General features: G+C 39.8%; 1 protein-coding gene across 3 annotated transcripts in view; it reads left to right on the top strand.

Moving 5' to 3' along the window:
* The window catches only part of rassf2a (Ras association domain family member 2a), a 31,876-nt gene extending 13,211 nt beyond the window's left edge, over positions 1-18,665 (top strand). For 2 of the 3 annotated variants that reach the window (XM_017719944.2, XM_037536249.1), the window contains exons 3-11: positions 4,136-4,222; positions 7,598-7,673; positions 8,656-8,807; positions 12,113-12,210; positions 12,844-12,986; positions 13,214-13,367; positions 13,558-13,679; positions 15,106-15,203; positions 15,429-18,665. In XM_017719944.2, coding sequence (XP_017575433.2) covers positions 4,170-4,222; positions 7,598-7,673; positions 8,656-8,807; positions 12,113-12,210; positions 12,844-12,986; positions 13,214-13,367; positions 13,558-13,679; positions 15,106-15,203; positions 15,429-15,498 — 966 coding nt within the window. In that variant the 5' untranslated portion in view covers positions 4,136-4,169 and the 3' untranslated portion in view covers positions 15,499-18,665. Of the gene's footprint in view, positions 1-1,633; positions 1,689-4,135; positions 4,223-7,597; positions 7,674-8,655; positions 8,808-12,112; positions 12,211-12,843; positions 12,987-13,213; positions 13,368-13,557; positions 13,680-15,105; positions 15,204-15,428 lie in introns of those variants that run through there. The other variant, XM_017719945.2, reaches the window with a different exon arrangement.
* Positions 18,666-19,307: the final 642 nt, after the last annotated feature.

Raw genomic sequence — 19,307 nt, forward strand, 5'->3', positions numbered from 1 at the left:
AAGAAAAGCCAGTAATCAGTTACTATATCAATTTAAGTTGAGCTGACCTCTCAATTTTACAGTGTAGTAGCCCATATTTATCAAACGCCTTCGAGTAATAATACTGCTCTAGGACCAGCTTATGCTTTTTATCTAACACTAAATAAAATGACCTGATCTTAGATCAGTGCTCTTACTCTGAGATGCTTGATAAATGTGGGCCGTTGTCAGAATGCAAGATTGACAAATGGTTTATCTCCATACGGTTCAGTTTTGTTTTTACTGTTTTGCGCTACAAACACATTTCAGATTTACTTTGGTTGGTGAAATTGATTTTAATTAACATGTGAAGGGACATCACAGAATAAAAAAAACACTGTTAACCTGCAATAATAGGTTTGCTATGTAATATTGCATGCATTGTACTAATATTACAAATATTTTTTTAAATAGACCATCAATGATCCAAAATTGCTCGGTAAAAAAATCCTTTTACGTGAAGTGAATGTACAAATTTAAGGTGGTTTTCTTCAGACACAATGTAAGAAACAGACTTCTTTTAATTGGTTCGGGTCTCATGGGTTCTGCACCTGTTCTCCCCCTCCTCCCTTCTTTCCGGAAGCTTCTGTGTAGCCCCCCTCAGCCGCATAGGAAGGAAACCCTTAGTAGCAGTGCTGGCAGCGTGCCAGGGGAACCTCCGATCCTTGTGTGTGTGTGTGTGTGTGTGTGTGTGTGTGTGTGTGTGTGTGTGTGTGTGTGTGTGAGTGTAGTGGACGTAGTTCTTGTGTGTTGAATTGTAAGAATGTGCAGCTGTCCGAGTTTTAGGTGTCTGTATGTGGGTCGTCCAGTAGACTGCAGTTGGGAGTGGACGGATGGCTTTACAGCAGAAATAACAGGCTATCAGCTTTGCTTAAACACTCTGTGACCGGATCACTTTACATTTAGGTTTGTTAGTGGACAATCAGCGGGTTAAAAACGCTGTGCTGGATCCAAAAAACAGTCACAAATGGAGAAAACGAATCAGACAGAGCTCATAAGACAGTTCAAGAGCTGAGCTTTTTTTTTTTTTGTCCTCTTGTGTTTTTGTTTGATTTCATTCGGTTCAGTACGCACTTCAAACTCTGTGTAAGAGGATCCTCTCTTTTAACTCGTGGCCTCCCCCCTTCCTTCCTTTATGTTTTTCTTTCAGTGGGCGCCCCTGGTCAGATGACATGTTTTGCTGATTTACTAAGTCATGGGTGTCAAACTCAACCATTAAAAGGGCCACATTTAAAAATCTCAACAAATCTGTGGGCCAGAGAACACCATTGTTTTTTATTAATTCATTTTTAATTAACATTGTGACCCAAATTGACCATTGTTTATTAAAATACGCCAAATATGTCAACAAAATACAGAGGCTTGTATTAGATCTTGAAATATTACAGGAATATTTGAAATATTCAGAATTTAAGTGTGCCCTGGATGTAGGTCTTTTAAACCTACTTACTTGCTTGAACTAGACACTTCGCATCTTTTCTTTGCTGCAAGACTTGTCCCACAGAGCTGTTGTTGGGGACAGTTGTCCTACTGTTAGGAGAGTGTAAGAGAGTGCACTTTGTATTGCAGGGCTTGCTGGGGACTGTAGTGCAGCACATTGTAAAACATTCACAGCATTTGGCAGAAGATCTGATCCAGAGCGACTTACAGTTTGATCAGTTTACACACAGGTAAGCGAAAGCAGTGTTGGGAGTCTTGCCCAGGGACTCTTATTGGTATAGTGAAGGGTGCTTACCCAGTCAGGGGGTGATATGATTAGAAAATGAAAACACTTTTGCAGGCTGGGTAGAATTGCGCTGTGGGCCTGATCTGGCATGCGAGACTTGTGTTTGACTCAAAGGTTCTAAGTGAAAATAAATGAATATAACCTCTACAGTGAACACACATCTGCCTTTTCATACTACGCTGAATTTAACGTTGTCAAAATCGAAACATAAAATGAGAACTGTGTGAAAGATATGCCAATTTTTATTTATATATATATATATTTGCTATATGTTAAACAGCACGTAAATGTGAATTGCACAATAAGCATGTTCTCTGTAGAGGATTAACTGATTTTCGCTTAGAAAATGAACAAAACATGCATTCAAACTTTTACAATCGACTGTAGTCCCTCTCAAAGGTGGGAAAAACACCTCTTGTTACTGTTTAAACATGTACTCTACACTGGTTTTTAATGTTTTTACAGACTCTATAATTGATCTAAATATTTTTTATGAACCAGTTGTTCAGTGTTCTAGAAGTACTGATGATACCCATGATAGTCAGTCAAGAGTATCGTGATGTAAAATATCACAATAACATTAACTTATCGTTATATTGCCGATTCCTAGCTGCTGCTGTCTGATATTTCTATGCTGTGTTTTTAGTTGTGTGATCTCAGTAGGTCTGTTCTCTTGCTCTCCACGCTCATGTAAGATGATCCTCCTTTAATACACGACACCCCCCCAATACACTCGCACCACACACACACACACACACTTTCTATGTATAACCCATCTCTTCCTGTCTTCTGTCCACTCTAAGCTCTTTCTCATTGCTCTTCTGACCCACACTAAGCCCGCTTTCACACTCGCCTTGCTCAGTGCGGACCAATCACGCTCCACTCATACTGGGGGGCACGCTTAACAAATGAGCCGTGATCCTCCAAAAGTCTTGGGTCCCGGCCCATTTCTGTTGCATTGTGAACCCAACAGAACCAAATGAAAGACACGGATACAAAAATGTCATCTCTGGTTTGGAAAACGACACTTTTATGCAAATTTTAGTGCAACTTAAATTTATGTGCTGAGTCTAACATGTTGGAAAACATAAAATATAAGATTTGCCCAGACCCCCCCACCCCCCGCCAATGTTAAATTCAGCAAATAAACTGTAATTGTGCATTGAAATGTGCTGAAGCGTGTTCTCTGTAGAGGATGTGTTGTAAATGAACAAAGCAGTAATTTGTAATTTGACCAGTGAAGGCCAAACATCTGTACTTTAGCGTGAGCTGCCATGTGTTTTTGTGCTTGTTTTTTTGGAATGTGAGGTGGGTGGTGTAGATGTGTTGGCGTTGGGGGGGATTTGGGGGCTGGCAGATCTAGGCTCCATTCAGTGGGTCACTGGGGTCATTAAGAATGCGAGCTGTATTGCTAGCTTTTTTCGTTTGTTCCACTATAACTCCCTCTTCACTGTCTGACCTAGTTTCGTAAGAAACGCTTCCTTGAAGTTTAAGAAATAGGAAGTGATTCAGTTCAGTCTGTTTCTGTCTCTGTTAGGTGCCACGTTTTACACTGGCTTATTGTGCAGTTATTAGTCTTAAGCCTCTTTCTAATTACCATAGGCAGCACCAGTGTAATACCAGTATCTGTATGGGGCAGATATCAGTAGAAAATGCTGGTTAGGATTTGGGATATACAAAAAGGTCCTGTAACAAATCTGTCATGAAACAGCACTCCACTCACTTACACTGAGCGATGTGAAGTTAGTGAAGTTCTTCTTGTGAGGGTTGTTGAGTGACTTTTAGTATGATACTTTTTTTTTTTAGATTTTACAACAAACACTTTAATTAAAAATAGCAAGTGTTGTAGATTAAACGAAAAAATCAGATCAGCATTGGCCAACTTTTAACATCGCCGAGTTTTAACATCAGTATCAGAAAAGTGTGGTGTTTTTTTTTGTTTTTTTTTATCTGATCGTTTTTCTATGATGGTTCACATTTATATAGATATGTGACTCAAATCTGCCATTAATGTGAACAAACCTGCATCCTGAAAGTGAGGCCCGTCACACAATTCAGCCCACAAAATTATGTTAATTTTCTATTAATATTCGCCCATTTTACCATGAACTGCACTACAGTTCCCAGCATGCACTGCAACGTAATGTGTGCTCCCATCCCCCTTCCTTCGTGGGACTGCACCACAAAAAGATGCCAGGTGTCTAGTTCAAGAGGTCTAACTGATCTGCAGCTAATGTAGTCTATGGTTTTATAAAAAATATATATTTAAAACATTTTTAAAATATTTCAAGTATTCAAAGTATTCAAATATCAAGTATTAAAATATTTCAAGTATTTAAATACGACAGCTGTGAGAATATTTCATCGCAACAAAAAATTCTCTCTCTCCAGTTTTCACTCATGCAGTTGTGTTGGAGTTAAGAAGATGGATGACAGGCGTGATGGAGTGCAGGTTGGAGAGAATAAATACATCAGCAAGTGAGTCTTCATTCATCATTCATCTCACTCTCACGTTCACACATATGCAGTTCTCAGCACACTCAGCTGTGCACTCTGACCCTTAGAAAACTGCTCTCAGTGCAGATGATGTCTAAGCTGTAGTTTGGCAAACAATCTAACAGAGCTGGACGAAGCACACAAACCATTTACTTGAGTTAACCCAGGGTAAAACATCACTCCAGTAAAAGTAGAAGTTCCTCCCTTTAGACCTCCACTTGAGTAAAAGTACTACAGTATTTACTTTCAAATGTACTTAAGTATCAAAAGTAAAAAGTACTAAAAGATTAATTAACTTAATGCAAATGCTTAATGAAATGGTGTTTGTAGAAATTCAGAAAAAAGCCGCGTCAGTCTCGACTGCATATGTGGAAATATTTCTATATTGAGCTCTATTTACACAAAGTTAGGTTAGTTCATCATTTATGTTGAACAGACTCTCCCAAAGTTTTACGCTGCTGCGCTGACGTTGAACCGCGTGCTGCACTGGGTCGGTATGACCAACAGGTCAAAACCAGCTCTAAACAAAGTGACCGCTGGGCCCTGATTGGTGCTCTGGCTTTGCGCTTCTTTCGTTTTCCCATGTTACGTTTTTATACACACAGAAACCAAAAGGAACGACAGATTTCTCAAAATGTAGGAGGAAAAAGTCGGATATTAGACTCTGAAATGGAGTGAAAGTAAAAAGTCGCCCAGAATGAAAAACTTCAGTAAAGTACAGATACACAAAAAGTACTTAAGTACAGAAACTAATTACATTTACTTCGTTACCGTCCACCACTGGAATCTAATTTACACATTTGTCTCCCCACATGCCAGATCTACTCGATCAGCCAAGAGAAGCTTGGTGTCGTCTGCTTCTTTCGTTTATGCTATACTATACAAGGCTAATGTAGCTTACAACTAGTAGAAGTTTATCCCGTGCTAACTGCAGGCCACACACTCGCCTCAAACCGTGTGGAGTTGTTCAGCATCTCTAATAGACTTGAATTTGTGGTTTCTGACACTTTATGCCGTTCTGTTTCAAGCTGATACCCTTTTGTCTGTTTTATGTGGTGATGGTTTAGGCATGCGGTTAGCACCATGCTAACTAGTGTATATAAGCTTCGATTATTTGTTAACTACAAATTGTGAAACTAAAGAATCTTTTCTACTTCAGACACCGAAGATGACTGTGCTGAGCGATTACATTTGAAGTCAGGAAAGAATTGCGTAATAAAGCAGTTAACCACAAGATGCCGTGCTTTACAGTGGTTTTAATGGGTTAGGCTTATGTACTTATGCACAACATGAAACTGCAAGATAGCAGAGGTAAAATCACTTAAAAGCACTGCCTCAAGTGGCTTATTGTTTTTATAAAATGTTGAATTATTCATTAAATGATTAAATTATTCAATCACATCACATAGTTATTCCGCTAAGAAATGTAATAGGTCCTTTACAGGTCCTCCTGCCATTGCTTAGTAGTTGAGGACTGCTGATTGAACAGTGAAGAACTTTGAATTACCAGCTTTATAATGCAGTCATTTCATAAACATAGCCGTGTTTCAGCAGGAACCTTCACCACCACTAAGAACTAAAAGCATCTTTTTCAGAGATATTCAAATTACTATTACAGCTATAATGCTAACTTCTCTGTGATTTTCTCTGTAATGTTAGCATGAAACGGCTCACATGTTCATTTTTCCACATCTTTAACGCTGCCTCAGAAAGACCTCAGAAAAACATGGACACGTGGATTTTGTACACTTCACGTGTTAAAAATGTGGTATTATGTAAAAAAAAAAAAAAAATAAAAAAAAATCTTGTAAACTTTTTTTTTTGTACACCTCACAAGGAAAATGTCGCTGTCCAAAGAAAACTATGTAGCTCCCTTTTTGTTGATTTTTATTTATCTACATCATTTCAATACACCAGGTGTTCTTAAATTTAAATGTGTAAATTTTATGATGAATGGACCAATAGAAATGCTCTTACATCACTTGGAACAAAATCTCTTTACATTGACTTACATTAAAAGTTCAGATTGTTTTTACCTTCTCCTGTAAAGTTACCATTTTGGAGATACTTGTTTTTCTTTGCACAGCAACGATATGCGACTTTTACAATATTCTTTACTTTTTATATTTCAGTTTTACAGTTAAATCGTTAAATTTAAAACGACAGGTATTTATGAAAGAGGCAATCTGCCTCCCTGATAGGTGTAAAGCATTTTAGTACATCTTTCAGTACAGTGATTGGTCCATGTAAACAACATAAAGATGAATTAATACAGAATGATGTTGTAAAGTGGTCATGGATTTGCATATATTGAGTATTTTACAATAGCTTTGAACGTGCCCCAGCCAATCAGATTTTAGGACCGGCACTGTCTGTTTCATAGACAAGATTTCAACTGTCCATTTCAATTTAAGCAAACGTGTAGCTGATAACTATTAGCAATTATACAACAGTTAGTTGTGGCCACGCAAGCTGATTGGTTGAGAAGTGTTTTAACTGTGCTGTTATTTCACCATAACATCACAGTTTCCTACAAACACTATCACTCTGCTTGGATGCCGTTGCCAAGCAACGACTTTGACAGCTGTAGGAGACGCTCAACAACCAATTTGGTCAGACTCTGAAGATGAGATGACGCTAAATTCCCAAACTGTCGTCACCACTGAGCAGCTTTTCAGTCGGCAGCTGAGACAGAAGAACAGCTAAATAACCTGGAATCAGCCAGAAATGAAACCAACACCATTCGCCAGACTAAATGGGCTGTAAGAAGCTTTACAGACCGGCTGGAACAAAACAACAAAACTGAGCTGAACCTGATATTGCGGCAGTTTTATTGCTCAGTCTGATTTGGTCAGACTCTGAAGATCAGACTACACATTTGGCGAAAGGTATTGGGTTCATTTCTGGCTGATTCCAGGTTGTTTAGCTGTTCTTCTGTCTCAGCTGCCGACTGAAAAAGAAATTTAGTGTAAGGAGCTGGAGAACGAACTTCCGGCTGTGCAGCGAGTGGGCGGAGCTCGTTACTCTGACGTAGCAACAATCTGCTTGGTAAGGAACTATAATCTGGCGGAAGGAGCTCAACATTAAACATATTAAACGCTGCGTTCACGGCCAGTTTATTGATTTCTTACTGTATTGATTTAACTGTTGTATAAAAGCAGTACAACACCAGAGGTTGTGTATTGCGAATAACATCGCTTGATATTATTTCACAATAACACACTCCCTCTCATGTTCTATTGCTTAAATACACTGCCTTTTCTGCACAGTATGAATATGAACAACTGTTCAGAAAACCTCCTGAGCAGAATATCCAGGCGCTTATAGCCGTGGTACTTTTTTTTTTTTTTTTTGCAGGAGCAGCATCCTCTCACACCTGAAGACCTACAACCTTTACTATGAAGGGCAGAACCTGCAGCTCAGACACAGAGAGGTAAGAAAGAGGTTACCCACTCACACACTTCTTCTGCCCCCCCCCCCCCCCCCCCCCCTTTGTCTGAAATGTGGTTCAGTTTGACCCCCACTGTCCCTGCTTAATAATTTACTCGTCTCTGGGGAGTAATAGCTGTCTGTGACTGGAGGCTGAGGAGTGTTTTTGTGCACAAAAACTACATTCTGTGCCAGCTGAGATTTTGGGCTCTGTTTAACCTCACAAAGAACAAATGCACCGATTTTAGAGACAAATACAGCTCCCGTGGTTCAAAGCATTTAAGGGGAATTCCATCGATTTTCATAAATTCTGCACAATTCAGTCACTGAGATGTAAACAACGTCCTTTAGAGTGGTTTGATGTGAAATGCTAGAGAAAATGACTAATTTCTTTACAGTGATGCTGATAGGAACCAGGGGTCACCATGTAGTTATTTTAATTACTATCCAAAACCAACACTGAATCTGCATATGCCTTTTGAGTTTTTATATGTTAATACGTGTCCTTTTTCCATTAATGTATAATAGCTGTATCTATTTCATATAATAGCTTTGTGTGAGTAGCATTAAACTCTTCAGACATCTGGTTCTTATCACCACCATTAACAATTCAGACTCTATTTACATTTCATTTCATGCATTTAATTATGCAGATGTTTTTAAAAATCGGTAAAAATCCCCTTTTAAATGATAATAATGCTGAACTGCTTCATTAGTGTTTACCAACACCACATAATTATAATAATAAAAGTACCATATTATTATTATTATTATTATTATTATTATGTGTATTTCAGGATTGTGTATAATAATCTAGTAATGCCCAGCTGTCCTATTGGAATAATTGACAATTAGAGGCTTTATTTCTGGCTCTCTTTTATTTGGGTTAATGAGTTATTGACTTAACTGTAGAGATGGTGTTTCACTGTAGGGGTACCAGTGTTTGTGTGTGTGTGTGCATCATGGCCTAATTATGTTCTCCACAGGAAGAAGGCGAGTTGATTGTTGAGGGCCTTCTCAATATCTCCTGGGGCTTGCGTCGACCAATCAGATTGCAGATGCAGGATGACCATGAGCGTATCAGACCACCTCCCTCCTCCACATCCTGGCACTCAGGCTGTAACCTGGACAACCAGAGGTCAGAACATAGACCACACTTAAAATTAGAACCTCATCCACACACACACAATTTAAGAATTTGCTTTAAGTTAAGTTGTTAATATAAAAAAATACAGTAAGAAAGCCTGGGTTCGTTTCCCCAGCCAGGCAGCCAGAGCCCTTTCTGTGTGGAGATTGCATGTTCTCTCCATGTCTGTGTTGGTTTCCTCTGGGTGCGCTGGTTTCCTCCCACAGTCTAAAGACATGCAGACAGGCCAGTTGGAGATGCTAAATTGCCCCTAGGAGTGACTGTATGTGTTTGTGTGCCTGCCCTGTCCTGTCCAGGGTGTCCAGGTGCCCAATGAGCGCTGGGATATGCTCCAGCTCCCCCTGTGATCAATTTTAATTTAGTGAACAAAAAGTGAATAAACTATATTTTAAAACCAGTCCTAAAATCTGATGAGCCACGTTTGAAGTCAAATCCACGACACCTATGACCACCTCTCAACTGAACAGCACCTGCTGTTAACGGAATAATCTTTGACTCTCCTGCTGCTCGCGGACCTTCGAGTGTACTGATGAACTAAGACCCGTTTTTGTTTAAACTGAGCAGCTGGCAACTTATATTCTTAACTAGAACTAGGCTAAAAGATTTAGGCTAACAGCCTAAACTACTCTGTCATTAATATCACAGGTCTGAATTAAAGTACTTGCGCTATGGTTAACTGTAAAACGGTAGTATAACTGCCTAAAAATATCACTTGAATGGATTGCCCGCTTCCGCTGTCTGTGTTTCAGTCAGAAGTCGCATCAAATCCAGGCTGAATCCCAAACGACTTCATACTCTCTAAATAGTGAAAGTTTAGAAAGTTTAGAAATTCTAGCCTCTGCACACAAACAGTGCATCATTTATGGAGTGTGGATGTGTCCGAGTCCCAAACGACTGTTTCTTAGCTGTATTTTGCTCTGTTGAACTGCAGGATCCAGTATTTAAACTCCTACGTGGTGCACTATGTAGGGAGCAGGGAGCCGTTTGAAATTCAGCCCCAGTGTGAGGGGCGCTGCTGGACTGGTGCTAAATAAGACCTGCAGTGGTGATTTGGTGACCAAATTTTGTAGCATTACATTTTTACAAGTAATCTGCCTTGATATTAAATCTCCGCTTCTGAAATATGATGAATTTTATTGAACTTCATTCTTGATGTTCTGCAGCCTTCGCCATCCTTCAAAAATGGTCTACAGCTCTGTTACAACTGGACACATCTATTATTTCTTACTTTTTATTTACACCATCCTAGTTTCTGCAATCAAATAGATTTTATATTATTGATAACACTGACTCTTGGGCAGCGGTATATACATTGAGGACATAACCATTCTATAAACAGCCGTGTAAATTAAATAAAGGATTTAATTCGGTAGTTGTGCAGACTTGTAGTGCACCACTAAAGACTTCTTCGGGAAAAACGTTCTTCACGCCCTCAGAGCTGATCAGATACAGAAAGCCCCAAATGTTTATGGGTTCTCTCTCTCTCTCTCTGTTTCTCTCTCTCGACTCACAGGTCTGTAATATCTCACAGCAACATTTCTCTTGGCCCACACGCATCAAATAAAACAACTTCTGTTCTAGACATGTTTGTGTTTGAGACCAGCTTTTTCCAAAGTGGACAAAAAGCTTGTCGGTCCACAAAACCATCAACAACAAATGGGATCAACACAGGCCTGAAAAGACTTTCAGGGCGGTTCGGTTCGACGGCAGAAATGTCAACAGCATGGCCAGTGACTCAGCTGGAGTTGCTATGGAAACAAACGGCATTGCAGAAAGCATTCTGTGCCTGATCAGCTGTGAGGGAGGCAAGAACGTTCTGGACAAGGACGTGCTATGAAAAGTAGAGCGGTTTCTATGGAGATGCTACTTCTGCACACAGACTGAAATGTTAAAAATAGGTGAAGCTCTGAAATCTTTCTCAGAAGTTGCATATGCATGGATGATTCTTGGATACTTCTTAGTACTGAAGGAATATTTCAGTGCTTTTCAGCCTAATCTGCATCCCACTTCTGTACCATACCATCAGTGACCACAGACAGTGATGTTATTTGTTTCCCTGTGCTTGTTTGGTGTCCTAATTTTAGTTCGTTATGTTAACACTGGAGCTATGAGACCAACACTGCTAACACTTGAAGTCAATAGTCACCCAAATCTTTTCTGTTAATACATCCACGAAACATCACTCAACCCACTCAAGCTGCATCCAACTCTGCATTAAGGTACAAAAGACTTGTTGATGTGGTTAAGAGCACAAATTGACTTACTGTGAGCTGCAAAAATGAACAAAATGTCACTGTGTCGCTGAACACGATGGTTAGCCATTTAAGAGTCTGAAGTGTCTGAATAGAATAGAATAGAATAGAATGCCTTTATTGTCACTATACACAGTACAATGAGATTAAGAGCAACTCCATCTCAGTGCAAACACACAATGTAAACAAATGACACGGAATAGAATGGGGAGGGGTTGTGCACAGTTCTATGCGTTTGTATATATATGTATATGAAATAAATATAGAAACAAAATAAAAACTATGTTTTTTACAAGATATAAATATAAATATCTGACCATAGCATTCAACTACACAGTGAAGTTTTGAGTTTAAAGAGTTCACAGAAAGTCCTAAACCTCATCAGAAAGTCTGCACGACTTTAATGAAGACCTGGCTGTGGTTTGAGCAGTCTAAAAGAAGGTTTGCAGGTTTATATTAATGGAAAGGATTTGGGTGACTATTGACTTCTATTGATTGGTCCAAACATGTCTTGGCTGATTGAGTACAGCTGGGGAAAGCTGGAAAAGTGTAATCGTGATTTTTTTTTTTTTTTTTTTTTTTTTTTTTTTTCCCCTTTAGAACACTATGTAGTGTTAGTCCCACATTTCAAACAAATAATTCAGCAGCTGCGTATTGGCAGTGGGTTTAGAATCAACTTATTTTCTGTTCTTTTCTAAATGCGAGGAAATGCAATGCAGATACTGTCGAAGATAATTGACCATTATCTACAGACAGAGCTCCGGTTGGGAAATGCTGGAATATTTCCTTAAATGTTCTAAACCCAATGCAGAATTTAAATTTGTTAAAACTGTCAGAGTGGAGTACTAGAGCCTATCGGCACCATCACTGGTGGTGCTTTCTGTAAAGAGCTCCTCCTGGGATGAGCAGGGGAGGAAATTGGATATAAACAGTGGATATAAACATAGTTTGTGCGTAATCTCCACATTTATCCATGTCATGTGACACAAGATGGATGGTTCTGTTGGCCTTGAGTGATGTGCTTTCCTCTATTGCTTGTTGTAGCGGTGAGGCTCAGAAACAGGCTCCGCCTTCCGTCGAGGTTACAGAACCAGAGACCCAATCAGACAACAGCACAGCGAAGGAGAATGAGGAGGAAGAAGGTCGGTGTCAGTTTGGAAGACTTTGTCTCAAATCATTACACCAGTAAATTAGGATCACTGTACAGAGCAGAAATGCAGAGAATTCATCACTCACATCAACTAAGCTCCTCTCTCTCTCTCTGTCTCTCTCTCTCTCTCTCTCTCTCTCTCTCTCTCTCTCTCTCTCTCTCTGTCTCTCTCTCTCTCTCTCTCTCTCTCTCTCTCTCTCTCTCTCTCTCTCTCCTTCTCTCTTTCTTCTTCCCTTCTTTTTCTTTTTTCCTTTCTCCTTTTCCTCTTTTTCCCTCCGTCTCTCCTCTCTCTCCCTCTCTTTCTCCCTCCTCTTGTTTTACTCTCTCTCACTCTCCATCTCTTTCTCTTGCTCTTTCTCTTCCCTTTCTGTTCTCTCTCTACTTCCCATACACCTTTTCTCCTTTCTTTCTTACTCTTTCTTCTTTTCCTCCTTCCCCCCCCTCTCCCCCTTACTTTCTTTTCCCCTTTTCTCTGTATCTCTTTCTTGTTCCCTTGTACTCTTTGTCACTTTTTCGTTGTCTCTCTTTTTATTTCTCTTATTGTCTCTTCCTCGCCCTTTCTTTATCTTTTTTCCACTCTTCCTGTTTCTGCTCTCTCTCTTTGCTCTCTCTCTTTCTCTCTCAGATGCCATTGACGCCTCTTCTCAGCTCCTGAGGACCAAAAGCGATGCGGGTGTTTTGAGGCGGGGTAACAAGCGGTCTCCTAGCGACCAGCGGCGAATCAGAAGGCACAGATTCTCCATCAATGGCCACTTCTACAACCACAAGGTGAATCAGAATCATTTGTGTGGGAGCTGCATCACTGACATGTTTGAATAAAGCAATGATAAATATATATTTATTTCTCTTATGGTTATGTCTCTCCTTCTCTTTCATTGAATATTGAATATTACATTAATTCCAAAGAGGTTAACAGAAATATTAGCGTAAATAAGAGAACCGTGTTTTCCCATTTAAATGTATTATTCATTTTCTTTCTCTCTTCTCTACCCCAGACGGCTGTGTTCACTCCAGCGTACGGCTCCGTGACTAACGTGAGGATAAACAGCTGCATGACGACGCCGCAGGTGCTGCGCGTGTTACTCAACAAGTTTAAGATTGAAAACAGCCCCGATGACTTCGCTCTCTACCTCGTCCACGCCAGCGGAGGTCAGTTTCTCTATAGAAATCCTGATACTGTGTAAAACGACTGCCATCTGGTGGACAAAGCTCAGCAGTGCAGCCTGAAATAGATTTATAGGTCATGTTATGTTTGCAGTATTTCACTGTCAGCTCCTGTCTTTCCTTTTTAAGCAGGTTATCTGTCGGCATCTTATGAGTATGTCTATGTGTGTTTCAGAGCGAGTTCAGCTGAAGCGCACTGATCACCCTCTGGTGTTGAGGATACTGCAGGGGCCATGTGAGCAGGTCTGCAAAATCTTCCTCATGGAGCAGGACCTGGGAGAGGAGGTCACATACGATGTGAGTTCCTGTGCATTGGTGGTGCAGTGAATTTTTAAAAGGGCCAAACAACATCCCTGGTCAAATTATGTTTTGTTGATTTTCTAAGTGAAAATAAGTCAATACATCGTCTACAGAGAAGACGTTTAAACATGACATTTTTCTGCTGTTTTAGCACAGAATGTTTATGCATTTGCTTTAACATATTGAAAAACATAAGACATAAAATATAATGTAATGGTTAAAACATAAAATATAAACCTTTTGCACTGGCCACGTTTTTCTCCAGTGTGTTAAATTCAGCAGGTAATCAGTAACAGTTGTGCATTAAAACATGCAGAATTGTGTTCTCAGCAGAGGATTTGTTCAGTTATTTTTGCTCAAATATAATTTCAAAATTAAATGTAATTTGACTGAGCTGCCCAAACTTTTGCACACACACAGCTATTCTACACTTTTATTGGAGAAGAATATGTGCTTTCATGTACGAAAAACATTAATGACCAATGGGCAGATATATGGAAATGTGTTGTTTTTTGGTGACATCACAAAAGATACTCAGTTCAAAACAGGGTGGTTTGAAAACCTCAACAGTCTTAATACATCATAGTCATAGTACATCGAAATCTTTTTCCATGAAACGAGCCCTTTAAAAGATTCTTGGACCACCTGCTGATGTAAATAAACACTGAGACTGTTCGTGTTGCATTTAAATATATTGTGCTCTGTACTTCTGCTTCACACCAGAGCCGACAGCTTTACCTATAACAAATGTTGTATTTATATTATGAATATCTTCTGTTTTAAATTAGATGGCGATGGATTAGTTTGAACTGTTATAGTTCTGTCCAGTAGGGGGTGCTGTACCTCACCTTGAGAGAGACAAAGGAAGATTTTGTGGATTTGGTTTGATCCTTGATCCGTGTAATTTTATTAACTTGTAAGATATTAAAAGGCTCATATCATAGAAAACTGAATTTTCCTCACTCCTTGAGTTTCGTTTAGTCTGTAAACAGTGTTAAAGCGTCCAAACATACCATTCAAACCCCAGTGAATACAGTCCATATACGAAAATGAAGCTGTTTTGAACTCACTGTTTTTGTGATGTCACGAAAAGCAAGGCACCTACATACATCCACTTATTCAGCCTACAGCGGTTTAGCCCCACCTTCATGCTGAGGTTTTTAAGGAGTGTCTCAGCTCTCAGTGCTTTTTGATTGAAGCAAAATAGAGAGCAGCCAATCAGAACAGAGGTCATTCGCATGTGTCAGTCTTAGAGGTAACAAAAACAGCCGGGTTAATTCTAAAAGATTAAAAAAAGGCCAGGCAAAACAAAGTATGGCTGTTTTTGCTGCAACCCACACGAACATTACAAGTGGACAAATTAAATACAAGAAAAATGCAGGATATGGGCCCTTTAACTGCAGTTGTGTTCTCCTTGCTCTAGGTGGCGCAGTACATTAAATTTGAAATGCCCGTGCTGCAGAGTTTCATTACCAAACTGAAGGAGGAAGAGGACAGGGAGGTGCAGAAGCTCAAACGAAGGTACAGTTCACCTGAAGAGACCTATTTCAGGCATTGATGTAAGGATGAACCTCATGGTACAGCTACACAGAGTTGTTCTTTCGGTTATCTGGCAAGTCTGTTGCTTTCTAAACGTAGTATTCATATTTTCTGACTGCCCCTATTTTAGCATATATAAGTCCAGCCTGGTCAAATGTTCTAATCAGAGTATTTGTACTTCACTGAACTCTTTCTCTTTCTCTTTAGGTACAAGTATCTGCGGTATATCATTGAGAAGCAGTTGCAGTGCTTACCGGATGGTTCCACTTGTATGTGAAGAAGCTCCTAATCCACCAGCACTCGTTCCCCTCGGCACCCTTGTGCTGGTTGTCTGACTGTGAAAGGGCTGCAGCCTCTCGGTTTGGTTCATTTGCTCCGTCCAAAGTGGTTGTCAGCATAAAACACTCTGGGATCCACTTTGCTTCCACTATAATGTCGCGTATATGGAGTTATGGTACATTTTTCAGGGTAAAGAGTAGCAGACTTAGCCAGGGATGGTACTAGGCACGTGCTGAGGGCCACTAGAGGGTCTTAGACCAGCACAGATTTATGATTGATTGGCCAATACTAGATTTTGTTAGATTTGCTAGACATCACACAGCCTATAGGCCCATAGGACTTCATTGGGTTGATATAATATGGGCCAAAGGGTAAATACAGTGGTGTAATTTGTTAGGTTGTAGCCATTTTTGGTAGATAAGTTAGACAGGTGGAGTGATAAGTTGGGCCACATTGATATCAAAATCATAGTTAATTGTAAGTCCACACAAGGTGGATCGATGATAAAAGGAAAAGAAGCCAGAGAAGCAGCTTGAAGTACCTCCTGCTATCAGATCTAAAGAGGAACCATTATTTGGAAAAGTTAACCATGTAATAGAATATGTGAATTGGGGGTGGGGGGTGGGGGGGGGGGTGATGCAGGTTTATTTGTGAGTGTGTTGGGAAACCCAGGATTTACTAATCCGTCCCCACAAAGGATGATCTGGATAGTGTTGCTCGCTATGTTAGATGTTGTTCAGTCAACCTAGGGTTCAGTTTGCCCCTGGCTGTGGAGAGTAGGGCTAAATTGTAAGCTTATCTGTGAGTTTAAGGCAGAGGATTCATACTCACTGACCGTGTTTATTCAGAGGGGCTAACGGAATATAGTGGGGAGTCTTGCCCAGGGACTTGAATAGGATGATGTGCTTCCCTGGTTTAACGAAAATAGTTGACGCCTTCAAAAGTTGACAGATTAAGCCTGAACTCATACATACGACTACACGTGTGTAAAAAGTTGATGCTTGCCTGTAGAGCAGTATGCTTAGGCTGGAGAGGAGGACGTTGGATTGGAACCGTTAAAGACCATTCAGTTAAAGGGGAAGTTTCTCCAGTTTCTTTAGCTACAGTGGTGGTGATAGGAACCAGGGGTCACAATGTCTACAACACAAATATAGCCATTTTATTTATGAAACCACCACTGAAAACATCTTGTGAGTTTTTATATGTAATGTGGAAGATGGCAAAATAGTGGAAAAACTGAAAGAATATAATATCCTTGGGGACTATTTTGCCTTACAACGCCCTGCTTGTACCTCTCCACCATGAATGGATTAAAATAAGTGGATTAACAAGACCTTTTAGGCCAGAACTCTATCGCATAACTGTTGTAGCACAGTGTCTTGGACTGATGTCCAAGTGTATATCTCACCATTTCATGTAATAACTTGCTGTGACGGAACTTGGAGTAAGCCGCCAGGCTAAATACTAAGACGTAACTATAGTAAGGTGCAGTGTCAGCTTTTAACACTTAGTTGCAAGAATCTTGCATCAACCTTTGACAGCGTCTGCTATTTTTGTTACACTGAACAGGGAGCTGGTATTACCAGACAATTTCTAGTGAGGAAAATTGGAACTCAGTAATATCTTTTGGGTTTGTCAGACACTAGAGGGCGCTCCTGAGCAAGTCCAAAATGAATGGGGTTTTGTTTTTTGCACAAAAACCTGTTTTCTCAGCACAAAACAGCATAAAATATTTCAACACTGCTCTCATATTTTCGATCACATTTGACCTGCGGTTACAGGACTTTCTAACAGTGCTACATGTGCGTTTGTGATGTCGGTGAGCGCAAACCACTTTACTCAGCCAGTGAGCTGATCAGCACTGAGTAGCACTAATACTAGCATCCTACTGTCCAAAACCTGTTTGCTGTAGAAAAATAGAAAGGTACTGGTAAATTTTCTTTGATGTTTTAATGTAACACATCCTTCTGCTTTCCAAACTTGCTCCATGTCACACATTCATGAAACACTCGCTCACAGGCGCCCTCTAGTGTTTTCGGTCATCTCATTTGATATAATGGAAGAAATAAGAAATGGCTCCCCTTAAACTAGCTGTGGTTTCACCAAAGTCCTTATAGGATAGTCGGTCCATTTCATGGCCATCCTGGCACTCATACAAAATCAGACTTCTGTCTTGTGGAAAGACCTACAAATAAGAGTGCAGCGTTTACTCAGATAACACAAACACATTTTTTCAGCTTGTTCTGGCTGCTGCCCATGCACATATCTCCACATATCTCAATGAGGGGGGCTTTTCCCACATTGCAGCTTTACCAGTAAGTCAGTTGAAGGGTGGGACTTTTATGGTAAACTGACGACATGTAGAGCATTACGAACTTTTCCTTTCATTTTCCACCCAGTAAACCTCCTCCTCCTTATAACGTCTGGAGTATTACCCACTACACTATACCAACCACTGCTTATACAAACTAGACATATTTACTGACTTGTAGGACAAATGCTGGCGCCCCCTAAAGTCACAAGATATAAAAGCACACTTGATTGATCCAGGGAGCCTGCAGTGTCAAATAAATTCCACAGGTGTAAGAAACGTCCAGTGATAAGCACAATATAACACGCAAGTGAGCTCCTTATCTGGCAGAGTTCAGTTTGGCAGTGATTATCTTCAGTGTGAAGCGTGTTTGTGTGTTGGACACGGTAAACTGACTGAAGCACATTGAGGGTCTGCTATGATTGTTTATGAACTAATAAGGAAATGTAGCGAGGTGTGTGAGTTTGAGAGAGAGAGAGAGAGAGAGAGAGAGAGAGAGTGAAGCAGAGGTAAAAGAGTGATCCAGCGCACCTCCCCTGATTTTTAAATATGTGTAAATGTTTGTATGCAAATGACATTTTTTACAGCGAGTGTGGGTGGAGATTATGACCCGTGTGTCTGGGCTGGTTTGTACAGCATGCATGTGTGGGTATTTGAATGTGTTGCATGCTTTTACATGTAAGAGAGGAGGAATTTTTAATGTTTTTATCTTTTTAAATCATTTGATTCATTTTTTTTACGAGTTCCTCCTCTGGTTTTGGCGATAAACTGTCAACCCAGCATGCCTACTTTGGTTTATAATGAAGCTGACATGAGAAAGATGATTGTAATTAAATAAAATCTCTAAATAGAAATGGGAAAGTTCTTTTACTTTTGGTCTGTCAGTTTTAGCTACACCTGGTGTAATCTGAGTTTAGCGTTTAGCTGAAAATGATGGGGTATTTTGTCAATGTATTATTGATTAAAAGAGGAGGGATGGAGTCAAAGTGCGATGTCAAATAGTACTGGCTTTTAAGCTACTTGCATATATTAGAGTAATAAAGAAAATATGTAGTAAAATGTGAGGAAACCACGGATCGGCAACATTGTTTTAGGATGTTTTCAGGGTATTTTGCGCATGTGTATATATACGCGGGTGCAATATCAGGAGTGAACGGGGGCACAGTCCTCACAATTTTTAAAATTGTGTGACTAATAATGGGGTTGTCACAGGAGGGTTTATCACAAAAAGCAAAAAATACGTTATTAAATATTGCTGATTAATATATTTTTGAGAGTGACTTTTCCATTAAATCGCAAACCAATATTATTTTGTCATTGTGAGCCAAACTGATATAGCAAAAAAAGCCTGTTCATAGTTTGAGTTATTAAGAGGACATTGTGACGTGCAGCCAGGTCAATAAATATTTGGACATTTGTCATTGGGCAGTTTTATTGCAGCCTACTGGAGTTGAGTTTAAATACTGAATATGAGCTGAAAGCAAACTTTCAGTTTT

This window comes from Pygocentrus nattereri, chromosome 29 (genome assembly GCF_015220715.1).
Source record: "Pygocentrus nattereri isolate fPygNat1 chromosome 29, fPygNat1.pri, whole genome shotgun sequence".
Lineage (NCBI taxonomy): Eukaryota > Metazoa > Chordata > Actinopteri > Characiformes > Serrasalmidae > Pygocentrus > Pygocentrus nattereri.